General features: G+C 39.5%; 1 protein-coding gene across 2 annotated transcripts in view; it reads right to left on the bottom strand.

Moving 5' to 3' along the window:
* Nucleotides 1-10,481: 10,481 nt before the first annotated feature.
* The window catches only part of HNF4A (hepatocyte nuclear factor 4 alpha), a gene marked incomplete at both ends in the record, with an annotated part of 68,395 nt that continues 59,352 nt past the window's right edge, over nt 10,482-19,524 (bottom strand). For both annotated transcript variants that reach the window (XM_081323352.1, XM_081323351.1), the window contains 5 exons: nt 10,482-10,624; nt 12,149-12,274; nt 13,825-14,061; nt 16,941-17,096; nt 18,864-18,951. In XM_081323352.1, coding sequence (XP_081179478.1) covers nt 10,482-10,624; nt 12,149-12,274; nt 13,825-14,061; nt 16,941-17,096; nt 18,864-18,951 — 750 coding nt within the window. The remainder of the gene's footprint in view (nt 10,625-12,148; nt 12,275-13,824; nt 14,062-16,940; nt 17,097-18,863; nt 18,952-19,524) is intronic.

The following is a 19,524-nucleotide window of genomic DNA, read 5'->3' as shown; positions in this document are numbered from 1 at the left end:
AGAAAACTGCAGGGATTTGTCCAGTCTCTGAGAATCAGACATGATTGAATGGGGAAAAAAAACAAAACACAACAGACTAGGATCTGGTTGTTTGTTTTGTTTTTTATATTTAACAAGCTACAGAGTAAAGTCCTATTACTGTAGTTAGAAGGAAATTCCTTCAGAAGAAGGGCTATGTTGAGATTTTGCACGATTGTAAGCATCTAATCATGTTATTTGATTACAAGGGGCTTCATCTAAAGACAAAATTGCATTTTCTTCTAATAACCACCTGTCTTAAAAGAGGGAACCAGACCACTGGATTTATTGTTATACAAGGAACCAAAGTGACACATTAAATGTATCATTGTGTTCTTGTTAAAAAATAAATTTATGGGGACTTCCGGTGGCTCCGCGGCGCCGGAGACAGCCTTCCCGGGCTGCCCGCGGCTCAGCTGTGTGATTTTTCGCCCGAAACAGCGCCGATCAGCTGTTCGGGCGAATTTGAAGCCCCCTCCTCGGGAGAAGAGGAGGGGGTGAGCCCCCAGGTAGGGGTCGAGTTCTCCGGGGCCGCCTGAGCTTGGAGCTTGGGCGGCTGAAGGATTGAACTCCCCCGTAGCCTGGGCTGCTCCCAGCTGGCTAGCGTCTCTGCTCCGGATTTCATGGAGCAGAGCCAGGCGTCTGCGACCATCCCTGCTTGAAGGAGAGACTATGAAAGGAAAAGAGCAGGCAGAGCAGTACAAGAGGGAAAGATGAAGAGATGAAGAGGATTATTTTATTTTACTCTCGAGCTTGATGGACTTTGCTTAAAACTTAAAGTGAAAGTGCATCACAATTGTAAGTAAAAGATGGCGGCTAAACCTCCCCCTAGAACTTTTCGGAGTGCTGGAAATTCTCCGGTGCAACAACAATCATTACTGCAGGCGTTGCATTCTCCCGATGTATTGACATCGAAGGACCTTGAAAAACATACCCAGTTAATTTTGGAGTCAATGGGTGTTAAATTTGTACAGATGGAGGAGAAATTGGAGAAATTGGAGCAGAGAATGGAAGAAAGGATGGAACAGAAATTCAGAGAGATGAAGGTAGACATTTTGTCCTCAGTGCATAAAGTAGCTAAATGTGTGGAGGTGCTGGATGACAAAGTGGAAGATTTGACTCAAAAGAATGCTATATTAGAAGCAAAAGTATTGGAAATTGAAGATTTAAAAGACAAAATGGATAGCGAACTGAGTCTGGCTCAATTTTACCAGATGCAGTTTGCTGTTAGAATTAGAGGCCTAAAAGAGAATATTAAGGAAGATTTAAAGCAGCTGGTTTCTGAGGCTTTTGAGGTGGTATTGAACCATCCAGCATCTGAAATAAAACAAGGCATGGACAAAGTGTTTCGTGTGAACTCGTGGATTGCTAAACAGAGAAAGTTGCCTAGAGATGTGGTGGTTTATTTTGTAAAAAGGGAAATTAGAGATGAAGTTATACAAGCTGCCTATGATACTAAAGTTGTGATTGCTGGTCAAGAAGTTTTGGTTCTAAAAGAAATTCCTCCAAAGATTTTAAAGAGAAGGAAGGACTTTATATTTCTTGTGCAAGAGCTCAAGCAAAGAGATATAAGGTTCAGATGGGAGATCCCAGCTGGGTTGAGCTTCATGTATGAAGGCAAAAGGTACTGTTTGGGTACTGTGAAGCAAGCGCATGATTTTTACAACAATGTCTTAAAAGCAACCCCATCAACACTTTTGGAAGCTGCAGAGGGATCTGGAGAAGGAGAACATCAAGAGGATGAAGATGGACAGATAGACGAGAATGGTACAGGAGGAGATCAAGCTGCAACTCTTTTGGATGATCCTAGAGAACAGAGGGTGACGCGTGCTGCCTTAAAACGCTCAAAAAAGATAAAAAAATAAGACCAGTAGAAATCTATGGAACTTCCACAACATACTTACAGTCAAGTGGTAGTTGTGTTTCTAAGAGTTTTGGGATGATATGTATGGTAACAGAATTTTCAATTTGGAATTAATGGACAATTTACTACAGAGGAAGAGGTAGAAAGTTTTGTGGGTTAATGTGGGTTAATTTGTGTAAGAACTATCTATTATAGCCTATTTTGGCTAGAGAGGTTAATAGGGATAGGTGCTTGTGATGTGTAAATGAGAATTTGTTTAGGAAATAGTGAATTGTGGAAGAACATAGATGGGAATGACGCTAGTTTTCTTTTATTTTAGTTCTTTATACATATTTAGTATTATTAAGGATTGGTTTACTCTATATAAGCTAGAGAGTGATGGATTTTAGAGTTTATAATTGTTAGTATATGATTGTTTATGATTGCTTTTTAGATATATACCTTGTATTTTGCTCTGGGAAGTCGGGGGGGGGAGGGGGGGAGGAGGGGAAGTAGGGGGGGGAGGCAGGGGAGGGAGGAGGGAGAGGGGGAGGGGGGGAGATAGGGGGGAGGTAGGGAGGGGAGGAGGGAGGGGGAAGGGGGGTTTTTTAAAGGAAAACTGTATCTTAAAACTTTTCAATAAAAGTGCGTATAGTCAAGGCAAAAAAAAAAAATAAATTTATGAAACAAGTGACTTTGGGGGTGGACTAGTAACAGCAAGTCAGTATAATATGCTTAAAATAGGAAGTATAGCTTCCCTCTTTATCCCCTGTAGTTTTCAAACTGCAGTGAGGAGCTGATGTTAGAATCTGGGAAAGCTGTTTGCAAATTCAACAGCTGCATGAACTGTTTGGGAAGCACTTTGGAAGCTGAAGAGGGAGACAACAGACTTTGAAAATGAGGGAATCTTTTCTAATGGATGGTCATCTATCCATAAAGGATAAAAATTAAGAGAGGAGAGGAGAGGAGACTTGGCCAAGTGCGATTGGACACACACACACACGAAAACCATTAAGTCAATAGTAGGCAGAGCATGTGAAGAAGAATAGTTAAAGACTATTTTTGTGCTTTGATACATTTGCTGCAAATCTTAGCCTAGACTAGCTAGCTGTCCAACTCTACTGGGAAAAATAGAGAGAAAGAAATGTAGGGTTCCCTCTCTTTCGTCTCTTACATCATAGAAGTCCTGCCACCTGTAAAAAAAAATCAACTTGTCAATTTCCCTCCCTTAGGAATCCCTCAGAGAGTCCACAGCCCAGTTTTACAGCCAGCCAAGCCCCATTTTATGGCAGCCCCTTCACCTGAATGCCAAGGCTCTTTCGTTCTTACAGTATATCTACCTGATTGGAACAAGTCATGACAGCACTCTTGCCCCTCCCTCAACAGATTGTGTATTATCACTTGTTATATCAGAAGATCCCAGGTTGGGCTGGATGATACGGTTAGGTTCTATCCTTAAAGCCTCATAGATAGTTTTTAAGTTGTGGTGATTGGGACTTAACTAAAAGAATCACAATCTAATTCCTCCATCCTGCTTCATGTTTGAAACCAAGGCTAAACTATTCCCTTCCCTTTTTACTTTTCATCCTTGATTCATTGTTCATATAATGAATTTATCTTACTCCTTTCTATTATGGATGATATATTTTTCTTCTGACAAAGTCCACGTTTTCTTGAGGATAATTCAAAAGGGCAGGCTAGTGATGACTGGAGACAATGCAGCAAGGAAATTCTTTTTATTTCTTGCCAACCACTTGCACTCTTCCTCCATCCACCTCTCTGCCTCTACCCAACAAGCTGCAGCCACACACCAGCCTTGTGTAATTAGACTGACAATTGATTTGTCCATTCCTTTGATACATTTGGTCCCCAAGCTGAAAACAAAGGAAAAGTTCTACTGTTTTTTTGGTAGCAAACACAGTCTACATCTTGATGTTGGGGGAAAAACTTCCACCTCTAGAAAATTTTCTTTTTCCATTCCCTCCTGAAAAATTACAATAACTTTACTGCTCGGTCTTTCAGGGCCCATTATTACTAGGCAACCAATTAATAGAACCATGCCTGAAAATTTGCCACAGCCCATCCAGATTCTACTACCCAATCCCTTAGATCAAGGGTCTTCAAACTTAGTCCTTTTATGGCTTGTGGACTTCAATTCCCAGAATTCCTCAGTCAGGCACGCTGGCTGAGGAATTCTGGGAGCTGAAGTCCACAAATCATAAAAGGGACAAGTTTGAAGACCCCTTAGATATTGTCTTGCAATGGCCCATAATTGTCTCTACTGCAGCTCTTTGAAGCATTCATCAGAGCTCACCAACATTTCCTCCAGGTGGCCAATCAGGGAAAGCTGAAATTAGCCTCCTACAAATTGCTACTCCCATCTTGGCATTTCAAAACTGTTTTCACAGAGCAAATCAAAGCATAAGAGCACTGGCTGCCCACAGCTCCGAGGCTTCATGTGAGACAAGCTAAAATCTTAAGCCACTTAGCCAGAAAAATGTCAATTTAGCTGCTCAGCAAGGATAGCATGAGAACCCACAAGTACAACATCACTGTAGTATTGATACCAAAGCATTACATGGAAAGGCTCTTTGTTCTCTTCCTTCTAGACCTGTGTCCTTCTTTGTCCCTCTTCCCTGACTGACAGATGCTGGTCAACACACAAAGGTCTCGTGACCAGAGGCAGTAATGGTGGAGTAGGAGGAGCTGTTTACAGTCTTTCCTAATCTTCAAGCTATTTCTTCACTTTTACAACCAGTGACAAATTAACTTTCACTTTATCTTTCTTTTGCGCTTTAGTGGCTCTGTTCTGCCTTTGGCGTCACTCATTTAACCTACAGAGAATTAGGATGGACAGAAAACCTATTTAGTTTTTGTCAGCATTTTTGAAGGTTAGGTTGTGATGCTATGTGAGGATGAATGCTTTTGGAAATGAAATTATTATATCTGATTTTTATTCCTGAGAATTGAAGATGACCTACAGGAGATATTTGGGTGAAATCAGTCAGATCCAAATCTGTAGATCCCTATCAGTCAACATAAACCATTCCCTGAGGCAAGAAAATGATTTCCAGTATTTTCCAACACCACTAGTTTAAGTAGGAGAATGGAGTTACTTATTAAAAAGAATTAAAAATATGAAGTGCAATTGTCACTCAAGCAGTCAAGTGACTTAGTATTTGAACTCAAGAATCTATAATTCAGACTTTTACTTCAGATGGTAATTGTAGCTAAAATTATAACTACTCAGTGTGTCATTTGTAATACAATATTGTTTTAAAGATTATGTTATTCTCAGGGACAGAGACATGAAGTTTTGGGCTTCATATTCCAATGGTTCCAGCTGGTATAGCCAATGGCAAGAAACTCTGGGAGCTATTCATCAAAACTTTTGGAGGCGTCTATATTAGATGGCTGTATGGATCCAGAGCAATATGAGTTTTAAGGCTAGGGTGAGCTTTAAATTAGAAATTACTTAATTCTGCTGAATTTGAACAGAATGTAAATGCTAATACAGGTAGTCCTTGACTTACAAGCATTTGTTTAGTGATCATTCGAAGTTACAAAGGCACTGAAAAAAGTGATTTATGACCATTTTTTGCACTTACAACCATTGCAGCACCCCTGTGAGCAAGGGATCCAAACTCAGATGCTTGGCAACTGATTCATATTTATGGCAGTTGCAGTGTCCGGGGTTACATGATCAGCTTTTGTAACCTTCTTAACAAGTTGTTGAGGAAGCCAGATTCACTTAACAACCATGTTACTAACTTAACTGCAGTGATTCACTTAACAATTGTGGCAAGAAAAGTCGTAAAATGGGGCAAAATTCACTTAACAACTGTCTCACTTAGCAACAGAAATTTTGGGCTCAGTCGTGGTCGTTTGTAATCTAGTGGTTCTAGCTCAGTTTGAAGAAATTAGCCCCATACATTTTATGTATTTATGTATTTATTTTATATGCTGCTTATCTCACTGTACAATTGACTCTGAGCAGCATACAATGTAATAAAATAGAAATATAAAAACAATTGTAAACACAGGAACAATTTAAATTTCAAAAATCAAATTAGACTAAAAGCCAAAGGCTCAAATGGAGCGGAGATGGTGCTTCTCTGTCCCTGCACCAACCAACTAAAGCACTGAGGCCCCATGCTAACTGGCAAAGTCAGGCTTAGAGGTCCTTCTAGAAGACCAGAAAGGTGGGTGAGGCTCTCACCTCTGGCAACAAGATGATCCACAGGGCAGGAGCAATAGCAGAAAAGACTTTTCTCCTAGACCTTGCCAACTGAAATTTCTTAGCCGATAGGGTCTGTAGTAGGCCCCTTCTGGCAGAACAAGTGAGGCAGGCCGCTCCCATCAGGGCAAGAAAGTTCCTCAGATATCCTGGACTCATGCCATAAAGGGCTTTAAAGGGAATAACCAACACCTTGAATTAGACCCAAAAGCAGATCGGCAACCAGTGCAGCTTGTGTAACAGTGGTGTTACGTGAGCTACCCTAGGGGCCTCCAGAACAGTCTGTGTTAGGTTCTGAACCAATTGTAGCTTCTGGATATTCTTCAAGGGTAGCCCCACGTACAGCACATTGCAGTAATCAACGCATGAGTGACAGTGCACATTCCACTTGTAGGCTGTTAAAAATCTTAAGACAGATCTCAGACTTCCACATATGATTTTTAATTGACTGAGACTATAAATCTGCCCATGAAAAAACCAACTGTATGAAGGGAGAAATCTTGTAAATGAGACAGGTCTATGTTACAACAAGCACTTGGATCTAATTCTCCAACACAGCAAATGTGTGATGAATCTTCAGCTTTAGTATTAAAAAAAACACCATTAAGGACTTGCAAAATCTGTTACCTGATTGTTTGGAGCATTGGTGACATTTTTTTTATAAACAAGGAATCAACTAGAATTCCAGTTGAGACTTTTAACTTACAACCTTTGAATGTATAGTTTACATATTTTAAATGCTACATCCTTGAATAACATGAGTATGTATACATGTAAATTACACAAATGATCTTTATAGGTTTATGCTTCATTTTATACATGCTGAGCAACTCACTTTGTTATCCCATAAAATGTTTTTGATTCGACCATGGATGACTCCAGCCAACTCTGGTTTGTTTGGAACACCATGGCTAAATTAAGTAGTCTTAATATGTATCATTTCTGCATAATTCCACTATGCTACACTGACTAACAGTAAAGAAATATAAAGGAACTAAAATCCTTGTATTTGACATTAATTGATTTGTTTTCATCTTAGAAACAACATCTGTTTGTGAATGGTTAGAAAAGATTTTTGTATTTATTTTTTTAAAACATGAATAAAGAAATACAGCTGTTTCCATTGGAAGGCAGTAGTTGATGAAAATTAATATAATGTCCTAGAAGATGGCACGTAGTAAATCTGCATCAAAAATAACTTCCTCCGACCTTGATACATAAAATATTGCTGCAGTTGGAGAAGCAGTCTTGTAATTTACATTGTTCATATAAAATGTTATGATTTCATGGAATCAATATTATTTACACAATAATTTAAAGAAAAATTATTAAGCCCATCATTATAATAAATTACATAGCATAACAGGTTCGTATTTGGCAAACATTACAATACTTAGACACTGACTATGTGCTGGCAGGGGGTTTATTTTTGTATCTGTCATAAAAGATCTTAAGTAGCAGCCTATAAATGATGGTAGATTAGCAGTAAATTGGCTTATTTCCAGTAAGAATCTGACTTGAGCCCTTTTTAGCAGGGATTACTTTGGCTCTCCTTTACATGCTGACAAAGAGATGACTGTACAAAATGTATTTGTGTTCATCATAAATAAGTGTTTCTCCAAACTATCCTCCTACTTTTTAAAAAGGAAGAACTATAGTTACTACTACTGTATGTCCTTTACCAATGTTTTCCCAACAATTCTGAGGAGTTATATAATTCTTCAAAAAAACATATTAGAATTGTAAGCAAATTTCCATAATACAGTTGAACTAAAGGAGGAGGTCTATCCTTAGGAGCCCTTAGTTGACCTCAGCTGATCTTGAAAAGCTAAGCAGAGTGGGCTTGATTGATGTTTGAATGGAGTACATCAAGCAATATTAAAACTGTAGGCTACATTGGAGCAGAAAAAATAGAAAACTACTGTAGATGGATGTGTTCATGAAATCACCAGCTCCAAGAAGATGTTTACCTTTGGCAACACCATATATCTGAGCATGTACTTCAGATGCAGAAGGATTTGGGCCTAGATAATTTAAGGACATCAGGGCTGGGAAAAACTGTCCAAACACAAGGTACCTGACATTAGTTGGAAGGGAAAGCTGATTCAATACACAATTAGTTTGATGCCTTACAAAGCAACACAGTATTGCACATCAGTAGAGCATGGAATCACTTCTTAACTCACATGGGATGACAGGACACCAATGAGGTGTGATCAGGATCTGCTTAATCCCAGTGTACTGTTCAGCATAAGGGAATATGCAGTATTTTGGAACTTCAAACATTGATTAATAGTAATTTCCAAAGCCAGTTTGATGTGATTAAGGCATCAGGCTAGAAACCAGGAGACTGTGTTTCCAGTCCCAGCTTAGTGACCTTGGGCCAGTCACTCTCTCTCAGCCCTAGGAAGGATGCAATGGCAAACCACTTCCAAAAAAATCTTGTGAAGAAAACTGCAGGAATTTGTCCAAGGAGTTGCCAGGAATCAAAACTCTCTTGAAGGCACTAAACAAAACATCTTCCACACAACCCCCTCCTGTTACATTACTAAAATGATGAAAACTTTGGAGTGCCTTCCCCAATTTGATGCCCTCCAGACATGATGGATGGCAACTTCCAGAAGACTGATTAGCAATTCTGGGAGTGGCAATCTCAATAAATTTGGAGGAAATCAAGTTGATAAGAGTAGTTTTGTGCAAAAAAAATCCCCAAAAAACTGAACCAGTTTGACACTGGTACTCAAAACAACTTGAGGGCTCTGGATTTTTTAATCAGTGTATATGTTTGGAATTAAGCTTCAATTGGTGGATCTCAGGGTAGAATAGTAGCTAACATATATTCTGCAAATCTGAATTCATCCCCAGTCCAGTTTTATCTGGTAAACACTGAGGAGGGTGGTAGAATCACCTCATGGCTTCTTTAGAATTGTCATGTGAGTTAACCCTACAATTTTCTAAGAAACTGAAATGGCTAAAGAATAATTTGATTATTGATCTCCTAAGATAAACTGAAGCAAATCATGGGGCTCTTAAGATCTGAGTGGCTTTAGTTCTTTTTCAGCTTCTTTAACTACTAAACGTCATATGCTGGTTTGTGATGATAACTAAAGAAGAAATCATTCCAGGTCTATTTCTGTCTGCCCCCTGTGGAAGCCGTCAGCTACAAGAAAGCTTTGGGTGAATGTCATAACAATCCAGTAATCCATTTCTGTAAACTGCAAATTCTGGTGAAGAAGTGCAGTCGATCCATCTACTGTCCACCCTGTTTGGCAGTGTTGAGAGCAGGTGCAGGTTCATTATTGTCCCCTCATTGTAAATAGGAAGGAACAAAATGCCCTTTGCTCATTTGACAGGACGTTCCCTGAAGCATTTTCACCAATCCTTGCCCAATCCCCCTAGTGATTTCCATCGTCACTCAATTCCATTTGGATCCAGTTTTTTCACAGAGGCCTGCTTTTCCCTGCTAGCAAACGGCAAAAACCTGGTGCTCTCAAAAAACATTAGATAAAGACATGAAGGAATGATTTGTAATGTCTGTTAGTCACAAACTCTCCATAAGCAGAGGCAGTGGTCTTGAGTGATAGATCCTGAAGTCCACAAAGAAGCTGAGAGGTACAGTGCATTGTTGGATGGAAAGAATCCTAAACAGATCCAGCAAGGCCATACTTTGTTCAGCATGAGAGGGCTTCCCCATAGAAGCTGTTAATCTACCAGACGGACAAAAATATCAGTAGCATATGCAACAATTGTGCTTGAAGAGAGCAGACTTTCATCCTTCAGACTGTTAGAGCTCATGGAAGCATATGAGCCTATACTTTACTTGTAGTAGTTCCCCAAGGCATTTGAGCAGGCAGTACAAACGGTATGTATGCTTCAACTTCAACAAGTTCAGAGTCTCAGCATCTTTGTCTTCTTCCTATAAATGTGTAACCCATAATGTCACAGAAAGGACTGTTCGGAGATGCTCCAATAATGGGGCTTGCTTTCTTTCCATCATTCCTGTCAGCTGCTTTCTTCTTCTTCTTTTTTTAAAGGCAGATTTGTAGAGAAAGGGGGGGAGGAAGTAGGCAGTGGCAAAACAGGCAGGTCAGTGCAATTTTTGGAACAGTCACCAACAGATCTAAAGTTTGACATCTGGTTCTCTTTGCAAAGGGCGAAGCGTCCATTGAGGCTACTCTGTAAGTTCTACAGCATTCAGTCACAGCTGCATGTGAAGATCATTTCTTATTTTTCCCCATATAATTTCCAAATAAAAATAGCACATTTTTGCCCTGGGAAATCTCCATGAATATTCTACCTCCAGAGTGATTGAGATGAGAATGAGGGAGGTTTATTTCTTCACATTGTGGTGTATGAATCATTGATTCCTCATTCAGTTGGATGCTAGATGACCTCTTGCTTTGTGATGGTGGGCTGAGGGATTGAACTGGGCTGTTTGGCTACAGTTGCGATGGCCCCCGGAAGTAGTTTGTATTGTTCAGCTCCAGACCCAGCTGGGGGGGAAGGTTGGGGAGTTTCAGGAGTAGCTATGGGAAGAAAAACTTTGTTACAAAATAAACCATTGAACAGACTCAATGAAGGCACAACTATTTTTCATGTATAGGTAGTCCTCGACTTACAACCACAACTGAGTCCAAAAATTCTGTTGCTAAGTGAGATAGTTAAGTGACTTGCCCCATTTTACAATCTTTCTTGCCACAGTTGTTAATTGAATCTCAGCAGTTAAGTGAAGTAACATGGTTGTTAAGTGACTCTGGCTTCCCCATTGACTTTGCTTATCAGAAGGTTGCAAAAAGGAATCACGTGACCCTGGGACACTGCAACCGTCATAAATACGAACCAGTTGTCAAATATCTGAATTTTGATCAGCTGACCATGGGGATGCTGCAATGGTCACTCATAAGTATGAAAAACAGTCATAAGTCACTTTTCACTGTTATTGTAACTAAATTACTAAATGAACTGTTGAAAGTCAAGGACTACCTGTACACATTCTTATATATGTTAATTCAGAAGTACATTCTGCAATGTACCAATCATAGGAAAAAAAATCTAACTTATTGTACATAATATGACACTATCTTTATTGCAATGAAAATTGCAGGAAAAAGTGTGCTAGCTTTCAAGTTCTTCAGGATTATTCATCATACGAGATATTGCAAGAAGGAGAAAATCCAAAAATAAGCTGGCATTTCAGCCATCAGGTCTACAGTAGATGGAAATGGCAGAGGTAGCATTGTTTAAATTTCTATACATTTAATATTTTTGACAAAGAATAAAAGCAGATCAACTTAGTTTGGAAGTTTTAATTTTTATCTCTAGCAAGCAGGAACTATGCATGCCTCTGATTTAGCTGAGGGCAGAATTAAAGTACCCTCAGCAAAGCATTAAAGGATGCTTCAGTCCTCTTAAGTTCCCTTAATACAGAGGCATAAATGGTAGGCATATTGATTATAGAGAGCAAATTGGTCAAAGAGCTAGTTTGATCTAGTGGTTAAGACACCAGGCTAGAAACCAGAAGACTCTGAGTTCTAGTCTCACCTTAGGGATGAAAGGTGGCTTGATTTGGGGCCAGTTACTCTTTCCCAGCCCAACTAATTTCACAGGGTTGTTGTGGGAAAATTAGGAGGAAAAAGGAGTAGTAGATACGTTTGCCACCTTGAGTTATTTATAAAAAATAATAAAGGTGGGATAAAAAAAATCTGGAAAAAGTGGGCAAGACTACCATGGACTCATTCCTTACATGATAAGGAATGGGAGAAAGTCTGTGGGCACTTATGGAAACAGCAACAGCATGTAGCCCTCAAATAAATAATAAAATAATACATCTTATGTTTTTAGTATTTATGATGAGCTGTAGATAGAGTATTTTTCTTCCAGATGATATCTTTCAGAAATGTTAGGTTTCATTTCCCATAATTATTATTCATTTTGGTCTATAGAAATTAAACATGATTGGGAGACATCATCTTGCCAAAAGCTGGCTTACTGTAGCTGAGAACAAATATAGCATTCTTGGATAGATGGATCTTTTAAGTGTGAATACTTACACAACTGTCCATTATGGATTTGAGGAGGCATTGTATTGGCCACAATGACATTTGTTCCCAAATTCTCCTGGATAAGGTGGGGATGCAGAGGATGATGGTGAGCATGAGGTGTGTCACTTGATGACCCTAAAACAGTTAATAAGAATCTAAGGATTGGACAATATTCAGTGTAAAAAAGTATATTCCATTCTAATCTTTGAAATGATCTTGGTGTCAATAACCACTTGGACAGGGAATAGGTAAGGTTGTATGTCCTGACTTTCCAGTCTAGATTTAAATTATTCTGTTGATTAATAGTGGAAGCACGAACTGGTAAAGCCCAAATCACAGAGATGCATTTTGGAAGAATTAAAATTAATTAATCCAAACTAATCAAATATTGTTGTTACCCATTTTACTCAATTAAATCGTGGGGAAAAAATTCAATAGTTTATGTTTACAACATGTAATCTAAGAATGTACCCTAATGGAAAGAGAACTGGGAAAAAAAATGGAACTCTGATTTTATATATGGTGACGGCAGCAAGATTAATCTATGCACAAAAGTGGAAGGATGCCTTGATCCCTACCATGGACGAATGGTTACAAAAGCTGATGGAATTAGCAGAGGTGGCCAAATTGACTGTGCTGATAAAAGAACATAAGTAGTTTTGTTTCTATTTGGAAACCGCTTCTGGACTTTATGCTTGAGATGGAAAAAAATGGTATTATGATTTTGAGTTTTACCGATTAGACTCATTTGCTGACACAGAAATGGCTAGTGCATACTACTATAGAAATGTAAAAAGCTGAGATTTGATTTTAATGTCTGATTTTACTGCAACAGAGAGAGTCGGAAGTCAATGCCTTTTGTGTCTTCCCCTCCCTTTCTTCACACCTTTTTTGTTTTCCTTTTCTCTACTGTTCTCCCCTAGTATTTGCTTTTGTATTTTCACATTTTATAAGTGAATAAAACTAATTAAAAAAAAGTATCCTGGGCGATTAGAATTTGAGGGAAAACTGGGCTATAGCTTTTCGGTATCTGGAAAGGAATAAGAATAAGGAATAATTTAAGTCCCACTTTTATTGTGACCCCCCCACTTTTTCTACTTCAAGCCATATCCTTCCTTAGCTGTTCTTTAGCTGCTTTGTAGAGGCTGAAGACACTCATTTTACCCTGTTCTTTACTGTAAAGAATCTGGCACTCCCACACAATCCGTAATTCCAATATATCTGGAAGGTGTAATTGAGCAAAGTTTGGTCTGGGCTCTACCATATCCTTGGCTGAGCTACAGACACAGATTTCTTGTTTTTAATGAAACTGAGGAAGCCAAAATGTTCATTGTCTAATAGAAAATTTGAAGTTTGTTAAGTTTTTCTCAATGTCATTTTTTTCAAGTAGGCAACTGAAATTTTGGAAACAGTCTGAAACAAGTATTCCTTCTTATAAAAAACCCGATCCCTTTACTGTACATGAATTGCAAAGTATGGCCACTAAATTTTAAAAAAAGGATTAACAGAAATCTTGCTTCAGGTGGAAGATCAAACTCTCAAGCAAGATGTATCATTGATTTTATCTTTCTTTCTTCTTTAACTGAAGTGATATTCATGGTACTGTTTAGTCTGCACTTGTCTTTAATTCTAGGGGCAAAAGTCCTGATGTCCAATTTCAGGAAGGTTTCTGCGACAATATTCACCTCCAAGCAGCATCTCTTGCAGCAGGTTGTCAATTTTGGCCATGCCAAACAGTTTAACAAATTGGATTTGCTCAATCATCTGCCACGTAATGCTCTGGAGAGTGGGCAGGAGAAGTAACAGTTCTCCAAAGCGTCCTCGTGAGTCATATTGCCGGTCATTGATGTAGTCCTCCAGGCTGACCTGGACTTGATATCGCATTCGTTTGATCTTGATAGGGTCACTTAGGCCTTTTGCATCTGGAATAAAAAGTGAGATATTATATATTATGCCAATTTTGAAGGACAGAGGTATTGGAAAGAGTGAGTAGCCCTGTTTCAAATAACCTAGGGTAGTTTCTTGTAGAATGTTGTTTTTTAAAAGGAAAGTTATTAGCTAGTAACTTAAATGGTTTAGGTTACTGATCCATCTAGCCCAATATTGCTGACCCTGACTGGAAGCAGCAATCCAAAGTTTCAGGCAGGAATTTCCCTAGAACATTTGAAGTTGAAAGAGTGTGAGTCTGGGTCTTCTACATGCATTCCGCCGCTGAACTAGAACTAGAAAGGCTGGGGGTGCATTTGTCCCATATTCTGCCCTGCAAATGTTTTGCATGATCCCAGATTACATAAGGCAAATGATGGGGGAACTCTGGACCTTGTTATGGCCTTTTGTCTCCAATGTCCATCAACTCCAGTTGGGCATGGACAATTGTCAGGAGCGAGGGAGCTAGACCCCAAAGTGTTTGACTTCACAGGTATAAGGTCTGGTCGAAATTAATAAAAGGTAAAGGTAAAGGTTCCCCCGCACATGCGTGCTAGTCATTTCCAACTCTAGGGGCCGGTGCTCATCTCCGTTTCAAAGCCAAAGAGCCAGCGCTTGTCCAAGGACATCTCCGTGGTCATGTGGCCGGCATGACTAGACGCCAAAGGCGCACGGAACGCTGTTACCTTCCCACCGTAGTGGTCCCTATTTTTCTACTTGCATTTTTTATGTGCTTTTCAACTGCTAGGTTGGCAGAAGCTGGGACGAGTAACAGGTGCTCACTCTGTTACACAGCACTCGGGATTCAACCCGCTGCCGGCCTTCTGATCGACAAGCTAAGGGTCCTAACCCACTGAGCACTATAGTTTATGAAACAACTTTCATTGGCAACTCCAGCTTATGAAACAGCACCACCAAACACAACACTGAAGAAACATTTCTTTGTATCTTCTGTAACAGCCTGGTCATATAATTCTCCTAGGGAAGGGCTGAAGCCTGCATCAGCCTTGAAACATTTTTCCTTTGCATGTGGACATTTCTATTTCATTTATTGTGGTCTGACAGAATAAAACCAATGCAGCATAGATTAGGTTTGGATTAAGCTGTGAAACAGGATTATTGCGTCAGTGGATTTTTTTTTAGAATTGTAATTTTATTCCTCTCTCTGGCATTCTGGCATGAAAATGCCAGGTCAGTGTGTTCTTTATATTTCCTCCCACATTTTTTCAGACCTAATTGGTGACAATTAAAATGAAATTGTATGCAAGTGTTTAGTGTGATTAATACAAAGTGCTGCTGAGGCTTATTATTTGCTCTTGATCATAGACAGGGGAATCAGCAATGAAATGCCTAGTAATTGTTCTTTCAGATAGTCTCCTTGATTGTCTCTGAGGTTCTATTTTGGTAGAAGTTGAGAGATTTTAATTCCATGTTGTCCTTTCTTACTGATCACTTGTTTAGTGACCATTCAAGCTGTGACAAAAGGAGACTTGTCACTAATCTTTGAAATTGTGGCCATCAAAACATCTGCATCATTGCAATTTTGGGTGCTTCGCATGCATTTACGATCGTTACAGCATCCTGTGGTCACATGTTCATCATTTGCAACTTTCACAACTGGCTTCTAACAAGTAAAGTCAGTGGGGAAGCTGACAGGAATTCACAAGATTTGGCTATGTGATATTATGTTAACGACTTAATGAATGCAACAAGAACTGATGAACTAACATTGTATGTCAGGCACTGTCATATGACATTACACTTTATGACTGCATTGCTTAGTGACAGAGTTGCTGGTCCCACATGCAGTTGATTGAGGACTACCTATAATATACTGTTTTCTTCTCCATGTTACTATTACTGTTACTCATCATAGTGCAGCAGGGCTAATGGCTATATTGAAAGGAAACAACTGAAAGAAAAGCTGTCTCATGTGAAGCCAGAAACTAATGCTAGGACAGTTAAGATACTTTGTTCAAAGACCATATAATAAGCTTTTTGTTGCTCATATCCCAAGTTGTTGTTTGGGGAAATACTTTCTGAACTATCCTATGGTGGTGCAGTGGCTAGAATGCAGTATTGCAGGCTAATTCAGTCACTGCCAGGAGTTCGATCCTGACCGGCTTAAAGTTGATTCAGCCTTCCATCCTTCCGAGGTCAGTCAAATCAGGACCCAGATTGTTGGGGGCAATATGCTGACTTTGTAAACCTCTTAGGGAATGCTGCAAAAGCACTATGAAGCGGTATATAAGTCTAATATTGCTATTGCTACTTGAGAATATTCATTGTAACACAATCTTGCATGACCTGAGGGCCTTCATCCTTTGACAGGAGCTTCAGCTCCTTTGCTCTCACACCCACTTCGACCAAAAAGGGTCATAGGAACTGAAGTCCAACAAACCTGGAAGGCATCATGATAGACTGATCTAGAATAGCAGTTCTCAAACATTTTGGTCTCAGCATCCCTTATTTTCTTTAAAATGATTAGGGACTGTCCCCCACCCCCCAAGAGCTTTGGTTTATGTGGATTTTTCTCACCAATATTTACCGTATTAGAAATTAAAACTGAATTTTAAAAATATTTATTGATTTATTTAAAACATTTATTCAGTATGGCCACCTTTAACAACATAGGGCAATTCACCACAACAGTAAAGCCATTAACTTTTATTTGACATTCTGAAAGTCTTTGGACCATACTTTGAGAACCTTTGGGGAACTTTGACTCTGGAGTTCAAGTCTTGCTGAATGAAATAGCAAAATAGTATTAAGGACTTGGTTTGAAGCAATAAGTTCCTCAGCAATGCTATGGGACTATAGTTTTAAAGGAAGTATCCTTATATTCCTTTTCCAATTAGTCAAAAACAGTATCTACCTGGATCAAAGAAGATAATGGCTTTCAGACAAGCATATTCATTATCATCAATCTGCAGCTCTTGAAATGTTAACACCAGCTCATCAAGAATTCGCACAGCCACACGGCTGATTTCCAGCAATTCTGGGCAGTTTCGAGGGATTATGTGGTCATTTCCTGCAGGAAAATGGGGTTATTTAAATTCTCATTCAATCAAATTGCTTCATTCTTTGCATACAGAACATTTATTCTATAATTTGCTATCTTTCAGTATAACAACCGTTGATCTTTTTTTTTCTTTTCATCTAAAAATCACTGTCAGTTTAAGCTGGTGGAAATATTGTCTTTTCCTTATCTAGCTATTTAAAATTAGAGTACCAGTCATAGGGGATCAGTTTGTCTCCACAAAAACCACAATAATTAATTAATTAGATAATTGTTGCACATCACTTTTTTATATTCTACAACAGACATGTCAAACACAAGGCCTGGGGCCAGATCCGGCCCGCGAAGTGGTTTCATGTGGCCCGCGAAGCCATCCTGGAAACAGTGAGGGAACGGCCCCCACTGCCTTGGCCCTGGCCCAGAGACCCTCCTTCTACCAGAGACCCTCAGATCTGTCCCACTCCTGTCCAGGCCCCCACAGGCACCCTTGATGCAAATGATATAGAGCTGGCCACGCCCACCCAGTAGGCCATATGCACTCTAGCCACGCCCACCCAGTAGGCCACACCCACCCTGGCAATACCCACCCGGCCCCTTGAGGGCAACCGCAATGCTGATGCGGCCCTCAATGAAATTGAGTTTGACACCCCTGTTCTACAAGGTCCTTGTGGAACTGTTCTGCTGACATGCAAGTATCATTATAAACTACAGGTACTCCTTGACTTATAACCATTCATTTAGTGATCGTTCAAAGTTATATCAGCTATGGAAAAAAGTCGCTTATGACCGTCGCAGTATCCCTACAATCACATGGTCAACATTTGGGCACTTAGCAACTGGCATGTATTTATGGGGTCATAAATTGCTGAGCAATGGAAATTTTGGGCTCAGTTGTGGTCATAAGTCGAGGACTACCTGTAGAGCTTAAGAATGCTTGTGTTATGTTATTTGTTACACATCAACTTTTCTGGCCAATAAGTGGTTTTCCCAAAGAAAATTGGAATTGTTTCTTGAGTTCTTAGTTCCACCACAAAACAATTTTTAAATGCTGGGTCTTTGAGATAAGACAGCTCCTAGTAGCATATTAGCAAGCTAAAGAAATTGTTCAATCAATCCACTTTCTCATTAGGAAAAATACCAGGAAAACTCAAAAGCATTAAAAGTTAAACAAAATGACATCTGGATCTCATGTTCCATTGAGGAAGACCATTCATACAAATAGATGTCAAGGTGGAAAGAGAGGCTGGGTATTTGTTTTTAAACAGCAGAAGACGGAGAACAGAAATCAATTCCACACACAGATAGCCTTCTATCACTTCTATAAACAAGCTGCTATCTTGCTTCAGAAAATGTAAAGTCAGAGATGACAGCAGGACAAAGGAACAGAAAGTAATACCTCTCTCAATGTAGATGTTACTGTCTTAAAATCATTGCCTGTCTCTAAACACATTAAAATAGATATGTGAAAACAGAAGATGAAAGGTACAATCCCGTAAACCACTGTTTGCCAATCTCAGCAATGCCAAGAGATTGGATTTCAACTCCCAGCTGGCTGAGGAATTCTGGGAGTTGAAGCACACAAGTCTTGGAAATTGCTGAGGTTGGAAACATTACTATACATGCTCACTAGATATAATTCCCTTTTAGCAAGTCTGACATTGACAAGTAAACATACAAGATTGCACTACAAGAAGTCCAACAAATGCCAGCACCTGTTTTGTTTTTTAAACCCCCCCCATTGAAAAATCTATTGAACTTTTAATGGGAGAAGCTCTTTACCTAGCAGAAGGATGTCTTTGAACACCATCGAGCGTTTGGCTGCCCCCAGTAAGAGATGTTCCCCTGCGTGGGCCCGTAGCAAAGCCACCTTCAGGAACAAAAGAACACAGATCTACTGTTACTGGCTGATAGAGGAAGACATACTGAGTATGGCAGAAAGCTAAGGGGTTCCCCCCAAGGAGGAGCACAGAAAAGCATCTTCCCAATGAGAACCATTTTTTTTAGAGAACACAGTATGAGCTGAGCCCCTGTATTCACAACCTCCAAAGCAACTGTGTTTATTTCAGCTGGCACATTTGGGGGAGGAATTTTTTAAAATTATTATTTACTCAGAGTATGCATGCTTCCCAGGCTTGGCTGGAGTGAGGGAAGAGAGTGACTATAAAATATATATAAGGCAGCAAAAAGTTCAAACTGATATGATAAAAATCAGAAGGAGAAATACAAATAACAATAAAATAGCAACAAAGCGTTAATGTTCTAAAACTCCAAAATGGCTCTTTAAATGTCTGGAGTCAAAACCAACATCAAAACACACCTGGGGGGAGGGGGCCCCCAGTGCTTTTTCAGAACTGGGGCAGAACAACCAGAAAAACCCTTTCTCTAATAGCCACTGGCTTTGCTTCATAGGATAGAAGTACCGGATGGGAATTTAAGGTCC

This window comes from Vipera berus (genome assembly GCF_964194415.1).
Source record: "Vipera berus genome assembly, chromosome: 3".
Classification (NCBI taxonomy): Eukaryota; Metazoa; Chordata; class Lepidosauria; order Squamata; family Viperidae; genus Vipera; species Vipera berus.
This window is presented reverse-complemented; position numbering and strand designations above follow the sequence as displayed.